General features: G+C 44.6%; 1 protein-coding gene across 2 annotated transcripts in view; it reads left to right on the top strand.

Annotated features, from left to right (window-relative positions):
- Window positions 1-25,588, top strand: part of MRAP2 (melanocortin 2 receptor accessory protein 2) — a 62,903-nt gene extending 37,315 nt beyond the window's left edge. For both annotated transcript variants that reach the window (XM_040350046.1, XM_040350047.1), the window contains 2 exons: window positions 14,972-15,071; window positions 25,054-25,588. In XM_040350046.1, the coding sequence (XP_040205980.1) occupies window positions 14,972-15,071; window positions 25,054-25,435 (482 nt within the window). In that variant the 3' untranslated portion in view covers window positions 25,436-25,588. The remainder of the gene's footprint in view (window positions 1-14,971; window positions 15,072-25,053) is intronic.
- The last annotated feature ends 278 nt before the right edge of the window (window positions 25,589-25,866 follow it).

Consider the following 25,866-nt stretch of genomic DNA (forward strand, 5'->3'; position numbering starts at 1 on the left):
TAGGGGTGATAACAAAGCATCCTCCTGTTGATGGACAAAAGACTCCACTGCAACAACAAGAGGTAGAACAAAAAGTGAGTGTGGACTGATAAAGGCCTTACCCACTCACCAAATTTACAGAAGACACATTGAGGCTACCAAAAAATCTAAATGTCTTCTTCCTTTTCACCAATTTATCCATCTACCCGGTCACACACCAGGTCTCGTCTAGGTAAAAATCTGGCATCCATGATGCCATGGCCAGCGTATGATTTATCATAGAGTTGCCATTACATAAGATAATGTATCAGAGTTGCAGTAATGTTCCCATAAACAAGAAGCAATTTTTTTGAATAATTAATACAGGAACTGTAGATGGTAGTGGTACTGGAAAGGCAAAAGAAATACAGTTCTGTACTGATATACATTTATTTAACTGCTTTTTGACAGGACATTGTAGCCTGTTGTGACATGTTCATCACAAGTTTGCTGAAAGGTGCCTGCATTACTTTCACACATATTGCAATCAGCACATCACAAGACTCTCCTATTTCACCTACTGAGAGTAATGATGAGAGGGATGCGAGTGGCACTGGAAAAAAGCCAGCACTTTAAATGATGTATGTTCTGAGAATGCTATATCCTGCGAAGTCACATTTTGTAGAACATTTATTTATTTGAGGAAAAGACGTTCTTCAAATTTGAGTTATTTATTCACCTTCCTGTATATCTGTTAGATTGCATTTTAGTTACAGTATCTCACAAACGTGAGTACACACCTCCCACATTTTTGTAAATATTTTATTATATCTTTTCATGTGACAACACTGAAGAAATTACACTTTGGTATAATGTAAAGTAGTGAGTCTACAGCTTGTACAACAGTGTAAATTTGCTGTCCCCTCAGAATAACACACAGCCATGTCTAAACCACTTGCAACAAAAGTGAGTACACCCCTAAGTGAAAATGTCCAAATTGGGCCCAAAGTGTCAATATTTTGTGTGGCCACCATTATTTTCCAGCACTGCCTTAACCCTCTTGGGCATTGAGTTCACCATGGCGAGGCCTGTTCTGAGTGGAACCTCTCCCATTAAACAGCTAAATGGTCTTGGCCACCGCGCTGAAGCTCAGTTTCAGGGTCTTGGCAATCTTTTTGCCTAGGCCAGGGGTGCCCAACCTTTTGAAGAGCAAGGGCCACTTAAGCGACTTGGCAACCGATCACGGGCCACAATGAGTGGAGTGGGTGGATGGCAGCCCACTCGGCTCTATAGAGCCCACTCTACTCTCAGTACACCAAACTCGCAGGTAATGAAAGGCTATGGCTCAGTGCAGGTAACCCACAGGTACACTTCTCTGCACCTGCGGATCACTTTGAAAGCAGCCCAGTAACCAGAACAGATATGCCCATATACAGTGTAATTTTAGTAATAAACTTACCTTGAATAACAGTATTCTATTTTGGTTGGGCACCCATGGCCTAGGCCATCTTTATGTAGAGGAACACATTTTTTATTTTCCCAAGGCGTCTTTCAGGACAGCACCTGGGAGAGATCGTGACTCCTCCCAATGGAAAGCAGGAAACGCCTCCTTCCTCCAAATCTTTAAAGGGAAGCACCTCCCTACCATCCATCAGTTTTTGTGCTTCCTCCGGCCCGGATGGAACAACAGCCATGGTCTCTTAGGTGCTCTTGAGGGACAGGGGTTCCTCACCATTTTTTCATCCTTTTTGTTAAAGGACCTCAGCCCTCCCAGTTTACCCAGGCTTCTGCAGCGGTACATCTGGTCTCCTCTTTCCATTTGGTGCTCGGGGAGAGCTGCAGTGGGATCTGGCTGGCCCACTCTGTTCCGGCTAAGCAGCGGCTGCACTCGCACCACCGCCATTTTGCAGTGGCCGAGAAGAGTCTTGGGCGCGCCTGAAGGGACATCACTTAAGGGCGGGTTGGCATCATTTCTGGCGGCTGGGCGCAGGGGGAGGAAGCAGGGTTGGTGCTGGCACCTATTTTTGCTTCTTCACTATGGGAGTCCGGAAGCAGAGCGTAAAGCCACGAATGAGGCTCTGCACACCCGCTATGGAGGATGTGGTGAGCTCTGCAATGGTGGGGACAGGCACCAGCAAGGCCCAGGTATGGGGCAGCTTGAATCTGCCAGTTCCTTTACTTGGGGTTTCCTGTCCTCTTTTTTTCTCCCCTGGTGGCGGGGGCCTGTCTGGGTACTTTAGGCTGGTTTTACTTTTCTTAAAGTTCACCTTGGGTGGTCCACAGATGGAGACTGGGTCTCAGCAAAGTCCTCCTGGTTTTTTCCTTTTTGTTTCCTCTCTTGGGCCAAAAGCTCTGATTAAGGCAAAAGGAAATGCCCCTCATGCAAAGCCAAAATGGGATAGAATTGGAAGAAAGCCTTATGCGGCACTTGCATTGCTTCCTTAGTCAAAGAGGAATCGGCTTTAGTCTGATGACTTGGTGGCCTCAGTAAAAAAGAAGCTGCATGCCACGATCTAGTCATTCCATGACTCGGTCAATCCGACGGCTAGTCAGCCTTCCACATCCAAGTCTTCCCCAGTTTCGCTTTCTGTCCCCGAGAATCTTTCGGAAGGCCCTTATACCAGGCAATACCCCGCTCCTTCCAATGATGGTTCAGAAGAGGAGGAGGGTGAGGGGACAGAAGTGGCCCTGTCTTAATTAAAATTATTCTTGGAAGAAGTTGATGGGCTTCTTAGAGCCATACATGTTACCCTTGGCCTAAGTGGAATAAAAAAGGAACTAACACTGCATGATCACATGTACGCGTGTTTAGGTGAACCTAAGGTCGAACTTTTCCAGTTCATTCTTTCATTTCAGACTCCATAAGGAAAGAATGGCAGGAACCGGATAAATAAACTTTTTTTTTTCCAAGAACCCCCAAGAGACATTTTCCGTTTTGAGGAAGGCTGCCGATAGGAAGAAGTCCTTCCCGGTAAAGAAGAATAAACAACCCGAAGCGCTTTTTTTGACCTCAAAGAGCTTGGGAGCAGGACAACAAGTCCCAGAGGAGGAAGAATTGGTCCGCACAAAAAAATAAACGCAAAGGCAGAATACTTTTCCATCCTCCTACACAACCCGAAAAATCCCAATGACTCGACCCTGTGGGGAGACAGAAGGCTGCAAAATAGAGCTTATAGAATCCCCCCCCCCCCAAGAAGATTTCTTGTGACGAATAACCCAAAGAATCCAGTAAAAGCTCTGGCCATGATGCAGCAGGATGTAGTGATTCAAGTGCCAACAGCAGAGCAGCAACAGGGTTTTTATTCTCATATTTTCTTGGTAAGAAAGCCAACAGGGAAATTCCAATTGATCCTCAATTTAAACCTTTAAACAAATCTGTCAAGTACAGAAGGTTCAAGATGTTTCAGTCAGAAATCTGCTGACCCCAGAATGTTACATGGCGTCAAAAGATTTAAGAGATGCATACCTGCATATCCCAATCTCACTTCAGTCCCAGAAGTATTTCAGGTTAACGGTAAAGATGGGAGGCGAGATTCATCATCTGCAGTTCAGGGCCTTGCCTTTCGGGCTGTCATCCTCACCTCAGATCTTCACCAAGGTGATGGCAGAAGCCCTAGCTTTGTCTTCAGGGAATTGCAGTGATTGCCTATTTGGATGACCTACTATTCTTTGCCCCCTCAAGGGGAGGTTACAGGACAACTTGGCCAAAGGACGCAACCATCTGAAATCTCTAGGGCCCCGTACACACGACCAAACATGTATGCTGAAACTGGTCTGCGGGCCTGTTTCAGCATACATGTTTGGTCGTGTGTAGGCGCGAGCGGGCCGAATTCCAGCAAACATTTGCCCGCCGGGCCTTTTCCCAGCAGACAAATATTCCTGGACGTGTTTTAAAACCGTCCGCTGGAATCCTGCCCGCTCGGACATGTACGGTCGTCAGTACAGACCTACCGTACATGTCCGAGCGCCCGCCGTCCATCGCATGCGTCGAATGACTTTGACGCATGCGTGGAAGCCTTTAAATGGCAGGCCCGCCCACGTCGCTGCGACGACGCGGACACGCCCCGCGTAGTGTTTACGCGCGGACTTCTGTACGATGGTTAGTACAACCATCGTACAGAAGCCCTCTGTTTGCTCGTGAGTACCCGGCCTAGGATGTATTCTAAACCTCCAGAAATCCTCCCTAAACCCATCACAGGAGGTTCGTTTTGAATTCAGTAGAACAGAAGATTTTTCTCCTGCAAGAGATAAAGGACAAGGTTCAGAGCACTGTGTCGATGCTGCAGACCAACCAGCCGATAACGATAAGGCAAGTTATGTTGGCATTAAAGGTACTGACCTTAACAATGCCGGCTATTCAGTGGGCAAGACTGCACTTCAGGTGTCTACAAACTTTTCTCCTGAGGTCATGGGATCACAGCTTAAGATTCCTGGACATGCAGGTTAAGATTCCAACCAGGGTGAAGAGGTCACTATGGTGGTAGAGTCAGGAGATCCTATCAAGGGGTCTAGATTGGGCCCACCTAGAGGACAACTTCACCCAAGGAAGTTGATCCAAGAAGGAGACGACAAGTTCCTCAAATTGGACAGAGCTGAAAGCGATCACCTTATCTCTACTATACTCTACACTCTACTATATTCACGCAAGATCTCCAGTTTGACCATGCTCAAGTGTTGACGGACAACGTCATGACTGTGGCTTATCTAAACAGACAGGAGGGCACAAAGAGCAGGTCCTTGCAAGCACTGGCAAAGGAAATCCTTCTGTGGGCAGAGAAGCAGTTGCTATCCCTGTCAGCAATTCACCTAAAGGGGACCCTGAGTGAGTGAAAAACTTGTAAAGCGCAACACATGCGAACTGAATCGCCTCTGGGCGCTGTATCCATTCCTTGTGCAAGGAACCCCTTGACCTTAGAAGAGATGGGTTTTGATCTTTCTCCTGAAGGCCAAGTGGTCCGGCTCTAGTCTGATGTTGGTTGATAGAGCATTCCACAGCCGAGGTCCCTGGACTGCAAATCTTCGATCTCCTTTGGACTTGTATTTCGCTTTGGGTATCTGGACTAGGTTGTGATTGGCGGATCGCAGAATGCGATTGGAGTTATGGGCTTTTATTTTTTCGCATAGATATTGAGGGGCGTTTCCTTGAATACACTTATGCATTAGGCATAGTGCCTTGAAAGTGATTCTGTCTTTTACCGGCAACCAATGAAGAGATCTCAGCGAAGGTGCGATTGATTCCCATGTTTTTTTTCCGGTCACCAGTCGCGCGGCCGTATTTTGAACGACTTGCAGACGGGTGATTTGGTATTTGAACAAAGTGGCAGATTTCCTGAGCAGGCACCCTATTCAGGAGGTATTCGCAACAATTTCCAGTATGTGGCGACAGCCAGAGTTGGACCTGTTTGCCTCAAAAGGGAGTACACAGGTTCCTCAGTTATTTTCCTTAAACAATCTCGACGGATCACTAGGGACAGACGCTCTGGCGCATTCATGGAGAGTTCACCTTTGCTACGCTTTTTGCCCATTCCAGTTAATCCCACTGGTATTAAGGAAGATCCAACAGGAAAAGGTAGCAGGCATCCTAATTACTCCATTTTGACCGAAAAGGGCCTGGTTCTCAACTGTTCCGGAAATGGCGACTAAGCCTTGCTGGCATCTACCTCTCAGGCAGGATCTGGTAATCCAAGGTCCAGTAAATCACCCAGAAGTGGCCAGCCTGTCACTCTGAAGAGCAGCTCCTAAAGAGCAAGGGATTTTTAGACGTCTAGTTGCAACATTATTTAGGTTAGAGTGGCTCATGCATGGGAACATGTGGTTGCCATCATCCCTTGGAAGTTAGAAATAAATTGGAAACCTCTTGTTTGGGATTATATGGGCAACAAACAACAAAATTATAGAAAAAAAAAATCATTTATTTATACAAAGACATAATGGATATCAGATATCACATAATCTTGGTTGAAACATAAATACATGAAGTATTTAGAGAAGAATCAATACATAATATACAAAAGCCAAAATTCTAAAACCTCTAGATCACCCAGAGACTGAAGAAAAGAAGCTTATACCAACGTGTTTCAAACAGTTAACATTTCTTCATCAGGGATAGTTATTTGTATCTTTGTCTATAATAAATAATAAAAAAAATCATTTAAGTAACAACAAATATTGATTCACATTTCCCACACCCCTACCGGTGTACGTAAACAGTGACTCACTTTATTAGATTCTTCAAGTACATATGCACTTCCCATAGAGGCTGCAGTGTCAATGGCACAGAGTCCATTTGAGCCTCTGGAGCATCACTCAGATGCTTCATTCTTAAAGCTGTGTTTCTGATCTCCATTACAGCATGCAGGAACATGCAAAGAGAGAGAAAACAGGCGCCTTTGAGTGTAGACTGTCAAATAAATCTGTTCAAGCACAAAAAATATAACTCATAAGTAAAAGGCAGGCACATCAGTGAGGCTTTAAACACAACGTCCTGGGGGGGGGGGGGGGGGGGGTTGGAGCTTTATAAGCCAGCGCTGCAGCGGTCTCTGCCCCTCGTGAGGCTGTTCCTGCAGGCTGGATGGTAACTGGTTGAACGGTGCTTAGTTCCGGGAGTGGGACAAGAAGTCCCCATCCCCACTTCCAGAACACACCTCTGTTTACTGGATTTAGTTGAGGCTACATACATTTCATACAGCGCGTAAATGGTTTGATTGGACCAGCTTGGTCCAGATGGACAATTTACATTTCACTAAAACATGGCGTTCGGCTTTAAAGTGTGGCTTGGAAACCTTCTGTTGTGATTTTACCTTTCAATCGCAGCCATGTGATGGGTAGATCGTGACTCCAGCGATGCCAGTTATTAGTTCTTGACTCTGTCCTCCTCTCAGATCAGGGCAGCAATAGGCATTGAAGAGCTGAGGAAAGGCTCCTCCTCCGTTCGAACATGTCATACAACACAACTGAGAGGAGATCTAGGCGGTCTTCCCTCACTCTGATGGATGCCACACTGCAGGGTGGATCTAAGGTCTGGTGAGTGAATTTTATGGAGGGGGCCTGATTTTTGTTATATGCAATATTAGCTTAGGGTGGATGTTTGTGATGAGAAAAGAGGAGAAAAAATTGCTGATTACTGGCTCTGTTTACATCACATGATCAGCTGTCATTGGGTGACGGCTAATCACGTGGTAAGGGTTCGGAACCGATACGATCTGTGATCCAGCGATTCTCATAGACTCGCTGATCAGATTGTGAGCCGCGCACATCCTGCAGGGGACGCGCAGACCACTCAAGCGCAGGAGGACGTCTATTGGCGCAAGGTTTGAGCTGTAGCCGTCATTCGGCTATAGCCCGGACACTAAGAGGTTACACAGCTACAGTTTCTGCTAAAAAAAGGTTTAGGCTGGGTTTACACAATTGTGAATTGGATGCAGGTTCCTCCACATCCAATTTGCAATATCAGAAGATTTTGACCGACTCTCTATGGAGGCGGTTCATATATCTCTACTGTGGCTCCGGTGCAAATTTGCACAGGAGCCCTGTGCGTCTTTTGGTCCATTTCAGGTCTGAATTCAGCCAAAAATGTGGGTTAAAATGGGACCTGAAACGGTGAACGGGGATGCATCGAACCCCTGCTGTGAACTGCATGCAAAGATAGTGTGAACCCAGCCTTAGGCCATGTGCAATATAAAAGCTGACATTTGTCATTATGGAGAAATATATAAACAAGGGCATGGAAAATAAAAAGGGAATTTTGTATCCTGAATGCTTTCAGACCAATATAGTTACAAGCAGCATTTTAAACCTTTTGTAATATTAGCCTTTGTTTCCACTTTCGTGCTTTCAAAGTAAAAAGGTCTATATTCACAAATAAGACAGCTTTTATAGAACAGTGTTTGTTTCTCAACCTTTTTTCAGTGAAGGCACCCTTTTAAAATCCTGCACAATCTTGAGGCATCTAATTATAAAATGTAAACAAACAAACAAATCGTTTTACAAAATGCAGCAACTTTCACACATGTAGGACACCCACTGTTGGAGGTGATTTATTCTTCCAAAGCAAATACACCTCTGCACACTACTACTTTTCCAATGTTTCTCTTCTCCCTCACTCAGCTAATGTGATCCAAGTTCTGATGAAGAGAGGCAGGGGAGGGGGTAAACAAGGATGCTGTGAAGGCGCCCAACATCCTCCTTATCAACCAATGACGTAATTGGTTTTTAGGACACCAGTGGCTGGAAGGTTGCAAAGGTGCACAATGAAAACCTGTGGCTAAAAGGCAGGCTTGATCCACCTGCTGGATTGTATATAATTTTGGACAATTTTGCCAAGGCACCATTGAAGAGACTTGAAGGCATTCCAAGGTACCTGGGCACCCTGGTTAAAATATGCTGTTCTAGAACACCAGATTTTTGTTAATAATGATAAAGATTTTGTTGCTTTAAAATTCAAAGGAAAGTTGAACCCTCTTTCTATATTTTATTGCTTTGTCCCCACAAACATACTTAAGTGGCCTTCATTGGCGTAAAATGAAGGATGGATGGCCGCACTCCAAACCAAACAGGTTGGGCCATATTTTCAGTGAAGTTACGATGGAGTAAGTCAGATACTCCATCGTAACTCCCTTTTTTGGCCAGTGTATCTATGCTCTTGATTCTCAGAATCATTTTTGCATAGATACACTTAAGATCCGCCATCTGTAAGTCACTTACACTGGCGGATCTTAAATGCAATGACGCCGGCCGCCGCTAGATGGCATTTACGTGAAGGAGTCATTTGCATATGCAAATGATCCTTCTACGCCGATTCCCGAACGAGTTTGCGTCGCGTAACCGTCGCTAACGTCGTTTGCGTAAGCGGAAACTTACTCCTGCTATATGAGGGGTAAGTTTCCGCAAGTCTCGCGTAGGCCATGTTACGGATGGCGTCGGGTCCCCGTCGTGTTTTTTCGTCGGGTACGTCGTTTACGTAAGTCGTTCTTGAATACGACTTTACGTCAATGACGCACACGTCGGCATCATTGACGTTTTCTGCCGAGAACTGGAGCATGCGCACTGGGCTTTTTGCAGCCCGGCGCATGCCCAGTTCTTTCGCATCGGGGGCGCGCTTCATTTGAATAGAAGACGCCCCCTTGGAGATCCGCCAGGCTACGCCGGGACACTTACACTCCGCTGTCCCAACTTATGGAGCAAGTGTTTGAGGAATACAGCACCTGCCCCAGTAAGTTGGGACAGCGGAGTGTAAGTGCCCTAAGCGCAGCAGGCGGATATTTTTAGAGAATATGGCCCGTTGTCTTTATTTAAACGAACAGCAAAAACATACCAGATCACAGCAACAGAAACAGGAGGATAACCGACGTTTCGCACTGACTTAGTGCTTATTCATGGCTTATTTATCAGCCATGAATAAGCACTAAGTCAGTGCGAAACGTCGGTTATCCTCCTGTTTCTGTTGCTGTGATCTGGTATGTTTTTGCTGTTCGTTTAAATAAAGACAACCTGTTTGGTTTGGAGTGCGGCCATCCATCCTTCATTTTACGCCAATGTTTGCCTAGTGCACTGCCAGCACCCTTGGAATCCTACACCTGTTTATGACCCTATAGCAGACCCACCTTGAGCGGTGATTTTCCTTCTTCTATTGCTTTTGGATTTTATACTTAAGTGGCCTGCTGGAGATTTGGGTGGTGTCGCCAATGTGGCTCTGTACAAGCAGGAAATGGTAAAAAAAAAACTCAACACTTCACAAAAAGCGTTTTACAAAATTAACACATGGTCCCAGTCCACGACATGAAGGACTCCTTTATAAATGTGTTCCCAAAACTACTGTTCACTGTCACCAAGTCTAGTTTAAGTTTAGGGGATTAAAATACTTGTCATACTTCTTGTGGAATGCCAGCCCTTCTATCATTTTCCCAATAGGGAAATTTCACTTCACTTACTGTCTCTTGTGACAACCTTTTGTTATGTGCAAACTTCCTGTTTGCTCTGAGTTGCAATCCTTATATATTTCTGTGGAGACACCACAGCTCCTAATAGATTCTGTAGGGGAACACTATCCTGTCAGAGGAACTTGCTCCTCTCCACACTATCCAAATTTAATAAATAAATTCAAGTGATACTAAACACATGCTGTTTAATTTACATTTCCCCTTCTATTTCTGTATGTGGCTGATGGCACTGTCATTATTTTAACCACTTCCATACAGGGCACTTATACACCTTCCAGCCCAGAACAATTTTTAGCTTTCAGCGCTGTTGCCCTTTGAATGACAATTGCGCGGTCATGCTACACTATGCCCAAACTACATTTTTATCATTTTGTACCCACAAATAGAGCTTTCTTTTGGTGGTATTTGATCACCTCTGGGATTTTTTTCTCTGCTAATTTTTTTTTAAAAAAGACAGAAAATTTAGAAAAAAAAACTTTTTTTGTTTCCGTTATAAAACATTGTAAATAAGTAAGTTTTCTCCTTCACTGATGGGCACTGATGGTACTGCACTGACGGGCACTGATAAGGCGGCACTGATGGGCACCAATGAGGTGGCACTGATGTGGTGGCATTGATGGGCACTAATATGCGGCACTGATGGGCGGCACGGATGGGCACTGATAGGCGGCACGGATGGGCACGGATAGGCGGCATGGATGGGCACGGATAGGTGGCATGGATGAGCACGGATAGGCGGCACGGATGGGCACTGATAGGCGGCATGGATGGGCACTGATAGGTGGCACGGATGGGCACTGATTGGCATCCATTAGTACAACACATACGATAGTGCCTATCAGTGCCAAACAATGCCTGCCAATCAGTGATGTCCATTATGGGCACTGATTGGCATCCATTGCGGCACTGATTGGCATCCATTTTGTGTGTCCTTCTCATCCTTGGTGGTCTAGGGTGGCATACCTTTTTTTTGCATCCCTGGTGGTCCAGTGGGCATCCCTGGTGGTCCGGCTTTTTCTGTTTACATCGTGATCAGCCGTGATTGGACACGGCTGATCACATGGTAAAGAGTCTCCGTGAGAGACTCTTTACCTTGATCGGTGTTGCGGGGTGTCAGACTGACACCCTGCAACAACGATCGCCGTGATGCGCGCCCCCGGGGGCGCGCATCAGCTCAGAATCCTGAGGACGTCATATGACGTCCAGTCAGGATTCTACAACCACTTTGCCAACGTCAATTTGTCATTGGCGGGCGGCAAGTGGTTAATAAAAAAAAATAAAAATTTCAGTAACTTTTTCCTAATCGATATACAGCTTAGCTATACCATGACCCAGCTCTTTCCCACCCTGTCTGCAAGGAAACATAAGCAGGAGGAGCTTCTAGTCCTCTGCGAATGGTCATAAGTTCAAAATTAAATAAAAACAGCCATTCAAATACAGAGTAAAAATAAATAAATAGTATCAATAAACTGTTTTCAATGGTAATACAAAAAATATATTTGAAATAGAATCTATCTCATTCTTTTTTGGCACTAACATGATGTAGGCAGATTTCTGCCAGTTTCAGGCTGTGTCACACCCCTTCAGCCTGTGTCTTAGAATAAGAGAGAAGTGAAACCTCCATCAATCCACATGTAATATCCTGCCCCCATTGTGTTTAGCTGGTTAGAGGAGGAGGGAGGGCGTGGGCTGTCATTTACCACTGTGTATACGCCCACACGTGTGACTCTATAGTCATGTGGGCTGATCAGATGTAAAAGGGTGGAAATGCTCAGCAGAAATGCTTATTCACTGAAAACTGAGCAGGTGCAAAGCTGCCAACACTACTCTTCAAAATCCCCAACTGCATTGGAGACTTTGACAGGACTTTTGTACACTCAGGTGGCCAGACCATTTTTTTAAATTATTCCTTTGCTTTTTTATTAAAAGTGTAATTTTCCAAATTTCTTAAAAATCTGAAGGTTTTCATTTTTACAAAATTTCTGTAAGGAGAATTTATAGGAAAGGGAGAAAGGAGGTCCGTATGTCGTACTGACCTGGCCACCTGTGGGCACTTCTGTAGGTTCGTACGGTGTACAAACTTGGCAGTGCAAGGGTTAAATAACAGAAAGAATGAACAATTATATAGACTTGTCAATCACATCTCTAAACAAGCAGTGCTGTTGAAACCACTGCTTTCCTATGTCTTAGGCCGGGTTCACACTGGTACGACACGACAGTCATACTACTTTGGATACGACTTTGCCCTGCGACTTGAAGTCCGACATGAGTGCAACTTCAATGAACAGGGATCCGACTTTGATCCCTGACAATACAAGGCACTGTGTCTGGTATGAATCTTAAAAACCGGCAGGGGTCCCACCTACAAGAGCATAAAAGCCTCTCAGTCTGGTATGGATTTTAAAGGGAACCCCCTACGCCAAATAACAGCATGGACATTCCCCCAAAGTCCATACCAGACCCTTATCCGAGTACACATCCCAGCAGGTCAGGAAAGAGGGTGGGGACAAGAGTCAGTCCCCTGAACTGTGCCAGGCTGCATGCCCTCAACATGGGGGTGGGTGCTTTGGGGCACCTTATCCCCATGTTGATGAGGATAAGGGCCTCTTCCTGACAACCCTGGCCGTTGGTTGTCAGAGTCTGTGGGTGGGGGGCTTAATGGAATCTGGAAGCCCCTTTTAATAATAAAATGTATTAAACAGCCACGGAGTCTCTCACTTTTTCTCCCCTCTCCGGCTCTTCTGCCTCCTTTGCTGATGTCTTCTAGCCCTCTCCTGTTCTTTTCCCCTCTCTGGCTCTTCTCCGCTCTGTCCGATGTCTTCTGCAGAGTCTCTTCTGCTCTTTTGAACGCTCTTGCCCAGTCTTGTGCCTCTGTTCTTCTTCCGATGTTGACTCAAGGCTCTCTCCCGCTCGAATGCGCGGTGTGCCACTACTTAAATTGGCATGGGACGGGGTCACCGTGTGACGCCATCCGGATGCCCTGCCCCTTATGACATCACCGCCTGTGGCATGATTGCTGGTGGCGTCATAAGGGGTGGGCCTGGCCCACCCCATGCCAATATAAGTAGTGGCGCACCAGGCATTAGCGCAGGAGAGAGCGTCGAGTCAACATCGGAAGAAGAACAGAGGCAGAAGACCGGGCAAGAGTGAGCAAAAGATAGTGGAGGAGACCAGGCAGAAGACAGCGGACAGAGAGAGAATCGGAGATAGCGGAGAAGAGCCAGAGAGGGTAGAAGAACCAGGGAGGGCTGGAAGACATCAGCGGAGGAGGCAGAAGGGACAGAGAGGGGAGAATTTGGAAGAGACCCCGGAGCTGCTTAATAAATTACTTTAAAAACATGTGTAATGTGTTTTATTTTTACACTTTTTTTCAGGTGAAAGGGTAGGAGTACAAATGTACCCCATACTCATTCACATAGGGTGGGGGGCTGGGATCTGGGGGCCCCCTTATTAAAGGGGGCTTCCAGAACCCGATAAGCCCTCCATTCACAGACCCCGACAATCAACTACCAGGTTTGTCGTGAAGAGGCCCTTGTCCTCATCAACATGGGGACAAGGTGCTTTGGGGTGGGGTGGCACAGGCCCCCCTACCCCAAAGCACGCACCCCTAAATGTTGAGGGCATGCGGCCTGGTTTGGTTCAGGAGGGGGGGGGGCGTGCGCTCGTCCCCACCCCCTTTCCTGACCTGCCGGGTTGCGTGCTCGGATAAGGGTCTGGTATGGATTTTATGGGGAGCCCCCCACACCATTTTTTCGGCATTGGGGTTCCCCTTAAAATCCATACCAGACCAAAGGGCCTGGTATGCTCTTGGAGGAGGAACTCATGCCGTTTTTTTAAATTTTGCGTAGAGTTCCTCATAAAGATTCATACCAGACACAGTGCCTGGTATTGTCAGGGATCTAAGTCTGGTCTCCGTTCATTGAAGTCGAGCGCATGTCAGACTTCAAGTCGCAGGGCAAAGTCGGATCCAAAGTAGTACGACTGTCGTGTCGTACCAGTGTGAACCCAGCCTAATAGTAACTTTTGTAGAAGATAAAATGAATGTGACCTGTCACACAGGTTTTAAGGGTCTGCAGTGATTGGAAGTGATCACACAGCTGCAGATGTACATGATTGAGACAAGAAACACTAGTATTGTTTTTAGGTCCTGTGGTAATGTCAACAAGCAGTTGCCCAAATAGCCCTGGCTTGCTTATAAGAGATACCATCATATATAGTTACATAGTTTGGCCTGGTTCACACCTATGCATTTTTTAGTACATTTTCAGTTTTGCAGAAACACACTAGTCCATTTAACATGGATTCCTATGGGTCATGCATTCTGGCTTTTGGTTCCATAGACTTCAATGGATCAAAAACCTGTATTGAAAAACGCAAAATGCAAACTGCATAGATATGAATCAAGCCTTATGCCGCGTAAACACGGTCGTTTTTTGTGATAAAAAAAAATTACATTTTTAAAAACGTCATTTAAAATGACCGTGTGTGGGGAAAACGTACTTGTATGTCTTCTGAGAAACGCCAATTTTTTTTTTTTTAACATGCTTCAATTTTTTATGTCGTTTTTCAAAACGTTGTTTTTTGTGTCATTTAAAATGATAGTGTGTGGGTAAAACGACGTTTAAAACGATGTTTTTAAACCCACGCATGCTTAGAAGCAAGTTATGACGCAAGCTTGAATGGAACAGAGTGCCGTCGTACGTGCTGAACGTAAACGCGCTTTGCTAGAGCATTTTGAAAAAACGATGGTGTGTAGGCAACGTCGTTTTTTAAAATGAAGTTTGAAAAATTTTGTTTCATGATAAAAAACGTTGTTTTATTTCATCACAAAAAACAACCGTGTGTACGCAGCATTAGTCAGATTGAAAAAAGTCCATTATAGTTCAAGCAAAAAAAAAAAAAAACATACAGTTCCATAAACACAATCCTATACCCACAATTGATCCATAGGAAAACGTACAATACACAAGGCCTTTTTGTAGAATTCTTAATACATTCATTATCTATAATATGTTTTTTAAATACATGTTCAAACATTTTTATGTAACTTGTACATTTAACTTCTGTTTTTTCAGACTCAATTGTGATTGGATTCTGGGTTGGCCTTGCAGTCTTTGTAATTTTTATGTTTTTTGTTCTGACTCTACTGACAAAGACAGGAGCTCCGCATCAAGAGTAAGTTTAAAAAAGTGACAAATTATTTTCAGAATGCATTTGACTTTTTTTTTTTTTTTTTTACACCAAAGATACCTTTTACTTTATTGTGTGGACAATGCACCAAGACTACAACATATAGCTGTGCCATTTATAGAAACTGATATGCAAGTGTTATGCCTCGTACACACGATTGCTATTTCCAACAAGAAAACTTGTCTTGCATACACAATGAAGATCAATAGGCAGTTCGGCTCTTCTGCTTGATTCTGAGCATACACGTTTTTTTGCACGTTGTAATTGCATACAAAATAGGAATTGTTCCTGTCATGAAAATTGAGATCCTGCTATCAATCTTTTCTTGGCAGGAAAACAGAAAAAGTGTGATGGAGCATACACACGGTCGGTTTTCCAGACAAAAACCTCACATCGCACTTTTCCTGTCACGAAAACCGATCGTGTGTACGAGGCATGAGGGTGAACAAGACACCAGATTAAAAAAAAAAACATTCCAACTAAGAGTACACTACAAGATGTCGCTATTACCTTATAAGCTAGAAAAGTTTGCTTTGTGCAACACTCTGTTTAAAGTGGATCTGCACTCAAAAGGGAAAGCTCCGCTTGTCTGCCTTTTTGAGGGGAGGGGGAATGGGTACTCGGTTTTGATAGGCACCCTCTTCCACCAGAGGACACCGCTGGATTCCTGGACAGGTAAGTATTCTAATATTAAAAGTCAGCAGCTACAGAATTTGTAGCTGCTGACTTAAATTTTTTCTGAAGGAGCCTGGAGCTTCTCCAAGTTTTTACCTTGTTGATGGGGCTTGGTTCTCCCTGATTGCTTTGGTTGGGCTTCTCCAAACTTCCTTCCCCCAATACCAAGAGTCTCTCTTTGGATTACTAAGGCAGTGTCAATAAACACTGGACTAATAATGAAGTTTGGGTCCCAGCAGTGAAGTAAAACAAAATTAGAGAAGGACACAGAAGACGATTCACTGAACGATTGAAAAGCAGCAGCAAAGTTAAGTTATACATTAAATAGATAGAAGGGACCTGCGCTTAGGAAGGCGGCTAGAGAACCAAATAAAATAAAACGGCAGCCCCCCCCTAATATATTCCCCATAGCGGGAAAATAGGAATAACAAAGATAATATGGAGAGGGTATTGGCGCTGTCTATGTACCCCCCTAGATTATGTGAAGGGATAGAAAATATGGAAAGTAGAGGAATGATGCTTACCACTGTGTCCAGTGGGTCAGCTGACTGTATGAACTAGCCAGTTGCAGAATACTGGCCAGACCCAATGAAGGGTTAACAAGTGATAAGAGCAACACCGTACGGCTAAAATAAAGTGCTGTGTGTAAATGTCATATGTATAAAATACATCGATAACCTATCCAGTCCTGTGTGCCCTAGGGCCGGTAAGTATGTGAACTAAATAGTGTTAAACAATATAATATAACGTATCAAAATATATAATGAAATCCTGTAAATACAAGCATATATCAAATATAATTGCGCACATCTGTGCGCCATGTGCAAAAATTCAACAAATATATATATATATATATATATATATATATATATATATATATATATATATATATATATATATATATATATATGTGTGTACCCAAAAAACTGGAAAAACAATATATAGAACAATAGATGAACTAAAAAGTTTTTAAAAAAAAAATATATATATATATATGACCAAAAAATGTAACTTGAAAAAGCCAAAAATGTCCCATCCACAGGGGATCTTGATACAATTGTAGAATATAGGTGAACAGTCCGTGATATATAGGTGCTCCTATAAAACAGTGCTTGCAAGGTGATTCCGGTGCTCCCCCACCAGGGTCCCCACTCACCAGAAAGTCTCACCCCTGCAGGGGTAGACAGCATGTAGTATAGAGCTCCCACGCTTTGGCTGCGATTGTATGTATCCACTTCTCACGCTGGATGTCTGCTGTGAGGCGATGCTTTGATCAATGTGAATGCAGTGTGGTCAGCTACCAAAGATCCACAATCCTCAGGGGGAATAAAAAAAACAAGCTTCCAAGGTGTAGTAAAAAGTATAAAAGATTTTATTTGCAATTCCACCAATGGTACATACGGGAATGCAGATACAAACTTTGGCTACAAGTTGCCAATAAAAACAAACAAACAAAAGATAAAATAAAACTGGCAGCCAACTTCCAGGTATTAGGTAATCAGCCTCGCTGGTTAGAACGCCGTGCTTTCCAGCTGCAGTATGCAGACATATCAGCTGGCTTACCCGGAAGTGGCGCGCTTGCAAGTGTGCGTGTCTCCGCCTTACATACGTTTCATTTTGACGTCTTCAGAGGCGGTAACACGCACACTGTACAGAGATCCTTAAGTAAGGGCGTCACCACGGAACTCCCTCCCACATCTATGGCGCAAGCCAATCAACAGCAGGGATAATTTGCATACCACCAATTAAAAGTTAATAGTAGAAAATTACATTTCACCATCTGAAATGAAACATATTAACATACTAGAAGTCAAAGAAGTTTTTAATGTTTTAAAAAAAATATATAAACATGCATTAAAGTTCTCACATTGCGTCAAACTGAACGGCATATATCCAATATTACCTTGAAATAATCCGAACCATATAAACATATGTCGGGAAGCTCATAGATACCGAAATTCCATACATGGTAAAAAGTGGCCAAAAATCTCCAAAAGCTGAGTGGAGTGGACAGGTCAGTGTGTTGTTGTTTTTTTTTTTGGCAGGCGTTGTAATAATAGAGCTACATGTTTGAATGACGTGACCGACAATGATTTTATAGAACAGGACTGATAACACCGCACTGTCACCAATGTTTTTTTTTTCTCCAATAAAGGTCTTTTTGTAAGGCGTGTGTTTATTTACTGTTCAGTTGTTTTTGTAAATGTATATTCAGGGGATACATATTGTATGTACCCTTTACTCATGTACATTGGATTGGGGGTGGTGTATCTCTTCAAGAGGATTTTCATATTATAAGAAGTTGCCTTTCACACAACCATGAGGCATGGAAGGCGATTGCTTGCAGGCCCCCATTTCCTGGATGTTCAGTTAAGGGACTGATATGAATTTTTAGGGGGAACCCCACACTGTTTTTTTTTTTGTTTGTTTTTTAAGCATCATTGGTTGTTAGAGCCCATACACATTCTTCAGATTTACCAAAACCATATAATATGAGGTCAAACCTTAAGAGTTTCAACTTGTATGCAATCAGGCAGGCCATTGCACTACATGTTTATGGTAAATCTAAAGACAAAAATCTGTGGAAAATCTAATAGTGTGTATGGGGTCTTATGTTTCACCATAGCAACCAATGACATAATTGGTTTTAAGGATGTAGGCAACTGTCCCACACAGAGTCCTTGGATGCAGGTGGCCATTTTTTTCCCCATGGCATCCCCCCATATAATCCACACCAGAACCCTATCCAGGATAAGGGTCAAGTATGGATGAAAGGAATCCTTAGCTGTTTTGTTTACAGATTAAAGTAGTGGGGAAATACAATTTACCGGCCAGCAATTTAAATGGTATTTTTTCCCATCTTAAGTTTTTACTATTGTGTACATTGTACAGGTGTGCCCCTTCACAGGCAGTTTTAATTGTTCATTAATATTCTATGCAGTGACCTATGTTTTTCCCAAACTGTAGATCACAGGATCGCACTGCATGCCACCTCACTGCAGCACAAAGCTGCTATGTGAAGACATGAATGAAGTGTCACCATCATACTTAAAATAAAGTGCAAAAAGAAAAAAAAGTAGTGTGATGAAATGTAAATTGCAACGCTCCGTTCTGGTGCTTACACCGACAGCTACTCACATGGTAAACCTGTGTTTTACTTTGCAGGATAGTGTTAGCCCAAGGCTGGGTTCACAACTATTGTGCAGAGTGGCTTACAGCAGGGGTTTGGTGCATCCCTGTTCTCTGTTTTAGGGACGAATCGGGCCCGAATTTTGGGCTGAATCTGGACCTGAAACAGACCAAAGATGCACAGGACTCTTCTGCAAACCGCTCCTCAGCCGTCCTGGAGCTGTGTGAACCGGCTCCATTGAGAGCTGGTCAGTCTCCTGATATGCAAATTGGATGCAGGGAAAACCTGCATCCAATTCACACCAGTGTGATCCGAGCCTAAGATATCCCCTAACCGTGTTATTTAACCACTTCCCACCCAGGCTACAGCAGAACGACAGCCGAGGGGCAGTGGTTCAGTTATCCTGACCATGCGTCATAGGATGTCCAGCAGGATAACAGCCGCTACGTGCCCATCGTTGCGATTTGGTGCTGCGGCGTGTATCTCGGTAAAGAGCCTCTGGTGGAGGCTCTTTACCACACAAACAGCCGTGTCCAATTAGACCTACCGGGGGAAGGTGGAAGTGATCAGGTGACTGCCCCATCGCTTCCACCTGACAGCCAACTTAACTGATTTACTCTACCCTAGCTGGGAGGGTGTGTAAACAAAGCACCCCCCTCACTCCTGGCTGATGCAGACATAGGACCTATAGTATGTCAGTGGCAACAAAAAGGAAAAGCAGTGGGGGGTTACGTTGAAAGCTATATAGTGCTTCCCCCCCACCCACTTTTTTAAAGGCCATATAATAACAGTGAAATTGTGTGTGTTAAAGGTTAATTTTTTATTTTCTAAATAGGTTCCTTTAAGCTAGTGCATTGTTGGTTCACTTACCTTTTCCTTCCATTTCCCTTCTAAATGTTTATTTTCTTTGTCTGAATTTCTCACTTCCTGTTCCTTCTCAGTAAGCTGCTCTGGCTGACTAAACACCACTCGGATGGTGGTGTGAATTTTACTGAAAGTGCCATGACCAGAAAGGGGGCGCCCGCCCCCTAAGAGCATAGACCTGTATGATGGTCTGCCCGATCCGAGAAATGGTGGCTGACGAGACCGCCAGGCCCTTTTGTGGACCAGACACCAACACAAAATGTGCGTCAGATCTCCGAAACGGAGCAGTAGCAGACAGGTACATCCGCAAAGCGTGTACCATGTCTAAAGTATGTAGCACAACCTCTCTAGGAAGCGCCTACCAAGGAAATAAGAATGGAAGATCAATGTACTCATTTAGGTGAAAGGCCGAAACCACCTTCGGAAGAAAGGAAGGTTGCAGGCACAACACCGCCTTATCCTTATGGAGGATCCAGTATGGAGACTTGCAAGACAAGACCGCCAGCTCAGAAAGCCTTCTGACAGAAGTAATGGCCACCAAAAAAAGGCCACCTACTGAGATAGTGTCAAGAGAGGAATCTCTCTGATGTTTTCAAAAGGAAGGTTCCTAAAGAACCGAGCGCACCAGAGTCAAAACTCAGGTGGGTGAGGAGGGGAAAGTATATGACGAACACTCTGCACAAAATGTACCCACCAGAGAATGGGCCGCAAAAGGCCACTGGGAAAAAAAACACAGCCAAGGCTGAAATCTGACCCCTACGGGGCTTAAGGCAATTTTCAGATCCACTCCAAGCTGTAAAAACAGCAGGACCCTGGACACCGAGTACGTCTGTGGACGTCACCCCACAGTCCAAACACTGAGTTTGAACCAGGACCGACTGCTAAATGTTTAAACACCCACCCAAATACTTGGAGGGTCTGACTGGCTATAGACACATCCTCCTCTTAATCTGAGCCAGAAGCTGCTCTCAGGCGAAAGTCGTCTAAGTAGCCCACGATGACAAAGCCTCACTGTCCCAGCAAAGCTAGGATCAGTGCGAGCACCTTGGTGAAAACTCTTGGTGCTGACGCTAGATCAAAAGGAAGGGCCAAAAACTGATAGTGGTGCTCCCCTATCGCGAATTGCAGAAACCTATGGTGACTTGCGCAAATTGGGACATGCAAGTATGCGTCCTTGATGTCCAAGGACGCCAGAAAGTCCCCCGGATGGAGCACAGCTACCACCGAACGAATGGATTCCATGCGGAACTACCTAACTCTCACACAGACATTTAGGGCTTTGAGGCCCAAAATTGGATGGACCCCGCCTGTCTTCGGGACCGAGAACAGATTTGAAAAGAATCCCTGAAACCTCTCATTCTGCAGGACAGGTAAAATTACCCTGCAGCTTAGCAAGTCCCACACTGCCCCAGCAGGACAGGCCGACGAGCCGGAAGGAGAGGGAGACTCAAGGGAAAAAAAACTGTTCGGGGCATAGGAGGAACCCTATCTAGTACTCCGAAGAGACCACCTCGCAGACCCACTGGTCGGAGAGCAGGGAGGTTCACCGAGCTGTGAACCTGCAAAGTCGTCTCCCCACCCATGAGACGGGCAGGGGAAGGCTACATACGTTGGCAGGTTTGGGTGCCGGCGTGTTCGGCTTACGCATACAGGGACGATCCCGTCACCCAGCTGAGCCTTTGTTCTGAGCGGGGAATGAAGGACCCGGCACACGTCGCGGCTCCTTTCCCCTGGAGGACTGAGGGAGGAGAGTGCTCTTGCCCCCAGTGACATCCGTGATAATGTCATTCAACGAGGTACCAAAACCTCCTACCCCTGAAGGGTAAATCAGCCAGGGCTTTTTTGGATGCTTGGTCAGCAGACCAGCATTTCAGCCAAATCAGGCGGTGTGAAAAAACCACCGCCAAAAGAGAGGCTCTGGATATCGAGGATGCTGCATCCTGTGTAGCATCACAGACATATACAAGGCCCTGGACCAACTGGTCGGCCAGTCTAACAAATTAGGAAGGGAGCTGGTGCTACCCCACAGTCTGGTGCAAAACCTTGCCCATTCAGTGAGTGTCTGAGACACCAAGGTTGCGGCCACAACAGACTTCGATGGCGATGCAGACCCAAGCATGGTAAAAATGGAGCGGGTCAGCGCCTCGGACCTCCCATCAGTATGGTCCTTGAAGACAGGGGTCCCTCCTATAGGGAGAGAGGTCACCCCTTTTTAACCGAGCATCGGGGGCCACTACCTGAGGAGTAACATATATATATTTTTTTTAAAAACTCTTCAAAAGGGGTACCAAACTGCCAGGCGCTGAGGATCTACAAGAACTTCTGCGGCCTTTCCCGTTCCTTATCAATGAACTTGTCAAGATAAAAGGACATATAAGGAAAAACTTTCACAGCGCGGTCTGGATTGTGTGCACAAAAAAGACTGAGCCCTCAGAGGATACTTTACACTGAACAATACAGCATAAGCGAGTTCCCTACAACATCAATAAGCACACTGACAAGTGCCCTGTCACTGACCCCAGTGAGGAGTCTTCCTCGCAAAAAAGGTCCTGGTCCACTTACACAGACCACACAGAACCAGGGACGTGACAGCCAGGTCTGAGGCAGAGCAGTCCCCAGGGGATGGTGGGGGAAGGGGGCACATTTCAACCCCCCCTAACACCCACACGCCGCTCCAACAAAGTGTCCATTAACCGCAGGTGCAGGAACCCCAGCTGCCACTTTTGGCATGCCTTGGGGAGGAAGACCAGACACTGACTCCATTTTGACAGCTCTCAGGGACACATTTCAGACCTGAACAAATCCCACCATCCTTGCTGCACTGACTGGGGGTTACCCAGGGGACTCACCAATCACCGGAGGAGACCGTTCAGCGCCGCTGCCTACCCTCAGAACACAGCCTGTTTGTGTGTGGGGAGAAATGCTGTGAGGGAAAACCTGATCAAAAAATCATGAGGAGATACGTGCTGCGCGCTGTATAAGCCCAGCACTAGAGGCCAAAACCCCCTCCAAAATGGCTACCGGATGCCTCAGATAGAGCAGGGAATGGCCACAGTAAAATGGCCGACCGCAATAGTAAGCTGAAACAAAATGGCCGCCAATGGGCATTTACAATGGTAGCAGCAGGCTACAAAAAATGACGCTGGCACCGTAAAAATGGCGGCAAAACGCTGTGACGTGGATGAGAAGGCCTAATGAGGCCTTTCTGAAGCAAACATACCCCCACAGAGAAAACACAGGCCCAGACACCCCACAGTCCCCTGGTCTAAAAAAGGAGCCCCCCCCCACAGCAATAGAACAGCAGAGGGGAAAAAATTACAAAGCAGGAAAGGGAGGACAGGAGAACCCCAAAACCCTAGGAATGCTCAGACGTACCGACCTGCCGAAGCGGGAAGGACTGTATTTACCCGCCCATGCGAGGACCCACTGACACATTCCTGACAGATCTACACCGTGTAGGAGTAGCTGTCGGCCCGGTCCACTGTGAGTGAGACAACACCATGGCCCAGTCATCTGTGGACCCTGGAGCCAAAGCTCACCGGCCACCCCAGGAGCCATGGGGTATGTCGTGGCAGACCCAGTCTCTTTGCAAAGGTGTGCTCACACTCTCTAGCCGGACTGAGGAGACTACAAGGATCTATAATATCCAGCCTGTCTCTCAGCCGACAGTTGATAGAAGATTCTCAAAAGAAAAGAAAATAAAACAAAAAATGTCCTCAGGGCGCTGGGCCCAAAGGGAGCCATATGTCCTTCTCCTTTGCCAGGCAGAAAGAAAACCGAGGCTGCATACTGCAGGGAGGAGGGTTATGTCTGGAGGGACCACCCCCTGGGTGGGGCTGTTGAACTCTGTTAAAGTAACATGTATTTAATTATCTAACATGTTTCCGCCTAGTCTTCTCCTGTGAACAGGAGCATAACCCACTTGTCAAGATTTAAGGAGCCGTTTCCATCCATGGATGATAAGAGAAATAAGCATTTAGAAGGAAAATCGAAGGAAAAGGTAAGTGAACCAACAATGCACTAGCTTAAAGGAAACTATTTAGAAAATAAAAAACAAACCATTACAACCCCTTTAAGGTGCATTACATCAATTTAGGCAGTCAATGCCAAGTGAATTGACTGCAAAGTACCTCAAAACCTGCAGCATACTGTAATGCAAACTGAAGACAAAGTGGGCATACAATAGCCCCAGTGGCAGTAATAGTAACTTCTAGTGTTGGTGTTAGTGGCTGCAATAATAATCCCCAGCACTGGTGTCAGTGACCTCAAAAATAACCCCAGTTTTGGTGGCAGTACTATCACTTTTGCACACTGCGCTTCTACAAGCGGAGGCCTGTGTGAAAATAGTCTAACTTTTTTTTTTTTTTTTAAGATTTGGATAGAGTAGGGAAGGGGAAAAAAAAAACCATGTCAGGGTTGGTTTTCACAACACTTTTTGTCCCAAAGACAATATTCAATCAAATAAATACAGAGGGTATATCTACCCAGCTGAGACAAAAATAGCAAAATATAAGCATGACAGGGGTTCCAATTTGACCTTACTCTATCCAAAAGTACAAAAAAAATCTGTAACACACTTTATACTTGAATGTGTCTTTAGCTCAATACATACATTTACTGACAGGGAAGGTGCTGATAGGAAACAGCAGAGTAATAACCTTATCAGTGTGCTCCTTTATTATCACATCTGTGCTGCTGTGATAGTTTGGAATGTGGTATGGATGATAGGATCAAAATCACTGGTAGACAAGACCTATATGTATTTTGTGTACTTCGCATCTTGTCTGGAGCGCAGCTTTAAAACCAATTAGCATTATACAAATTATAGTGGATGGTTTCTGTAGCAATACCTGCATTAAATCATCGTATTTAACTCTCAAGGGGGTGGACCTGCATGTTGTTATGGTCCTTACAGAGGCGGTCCATGGGAACTGGAGCCAGAAAAAAGGAGAGAGGGTAATTCATGAAAATGATAAAAAAAAGTGCTCTGCATGCATAATGACAAGGCTGAAAAAAAAACCCACCAGACTGTAGAAATGATGCTTTTGGTCACAAACAGGGAGCTCTTACCAGATCCTAATGATCTCAGATCATAATTCCATCTCAGGCTTTGACAGCTACATTAATTAGATATGTTCATGGTCTGTTAGCTGGCAGGTTGTGTGGTAACAGCCATGCATCACAGAGAAAAATAGGTCTGCATACACTATAAAAAATTGTCAAAAGTCTTAACAAGAGTGAATGCTCTTCTATACTTTAACTTTTAGACTTTTAACTTTCTCTTTTCTATGATCTCAGAAATGTGGAACTACCTGAAAAGAGATTCAGAATGAACAGCTTTGTAACAGACTTTGGTAGACCGGCAGAAGTCAACAAAATGTTCTCCCATGATGCAGTTGAAGAATCTAGGTCACTATTTCATTGCTACATCAATGAAGTTGATCACCCTGCAAGTACAAAATGGACTTCCAAGACTACAGACAATGGTATTCTCATCCAGCAGACTGTTAGAAACTGCAAAGTAGAAGTAGATCCCAGTGGCTATGCTAAATTCAACATCCCAAACTTTATAACCGCAGACCAGAATTCTTCTGCCGATGAAGATCTTCTTATATACGATCCCCCAATTATACTAGAAAATCATCCAGCTAGCTCAGACCAAAATAGTTTTATAGACTGAACAACATCTGTCTAATTTTTTTTACACTATGTGAAGGCAATGAAATGGAAAAACACATTTTATACTGTTGTATGCACAAATAAAACTTGCTATATTTGGTGCTTTTCTGTGTGAAAATAAATGTACTATTTATATGCCTACTTCAAGATGGTATTTGCTGTGATATAGTGTCTTCTCATTTTGGTTTTCTAGCAAGAATGTCCTTGTTTCTCTAATCAGTAGTGACGCAATCGCATAGATATGCTCATCAACTCTGCAAGCATTTGTATTTACTGTATATTGCAATAAATTAGAGATTTTGTTTTTTTAATTAAATCATTTTTTATATATATATATAAAAAAAAGCATAGTTATACGAGTAATAGTAAGAGCCCATGATGTGACTCCCATGAAGTAAGCTTGGTCCTTTTTTTATACTTAAAGTAGAACTA

Source organism: Rana temporaria, chromosome 4 (genome assembly GCF_905171775.1).
Source record: "Rana temporaria chromosome 4, aRanTem1.1, whole genome shotgun sequence".
In the NCBI taxonomy this organism is placed as follows: domain Eukaryota; kingdom Metazoa; phylum Chordata; class Amphibia; order Anura; family Ranidae; genus Rana; species Rana temporaria.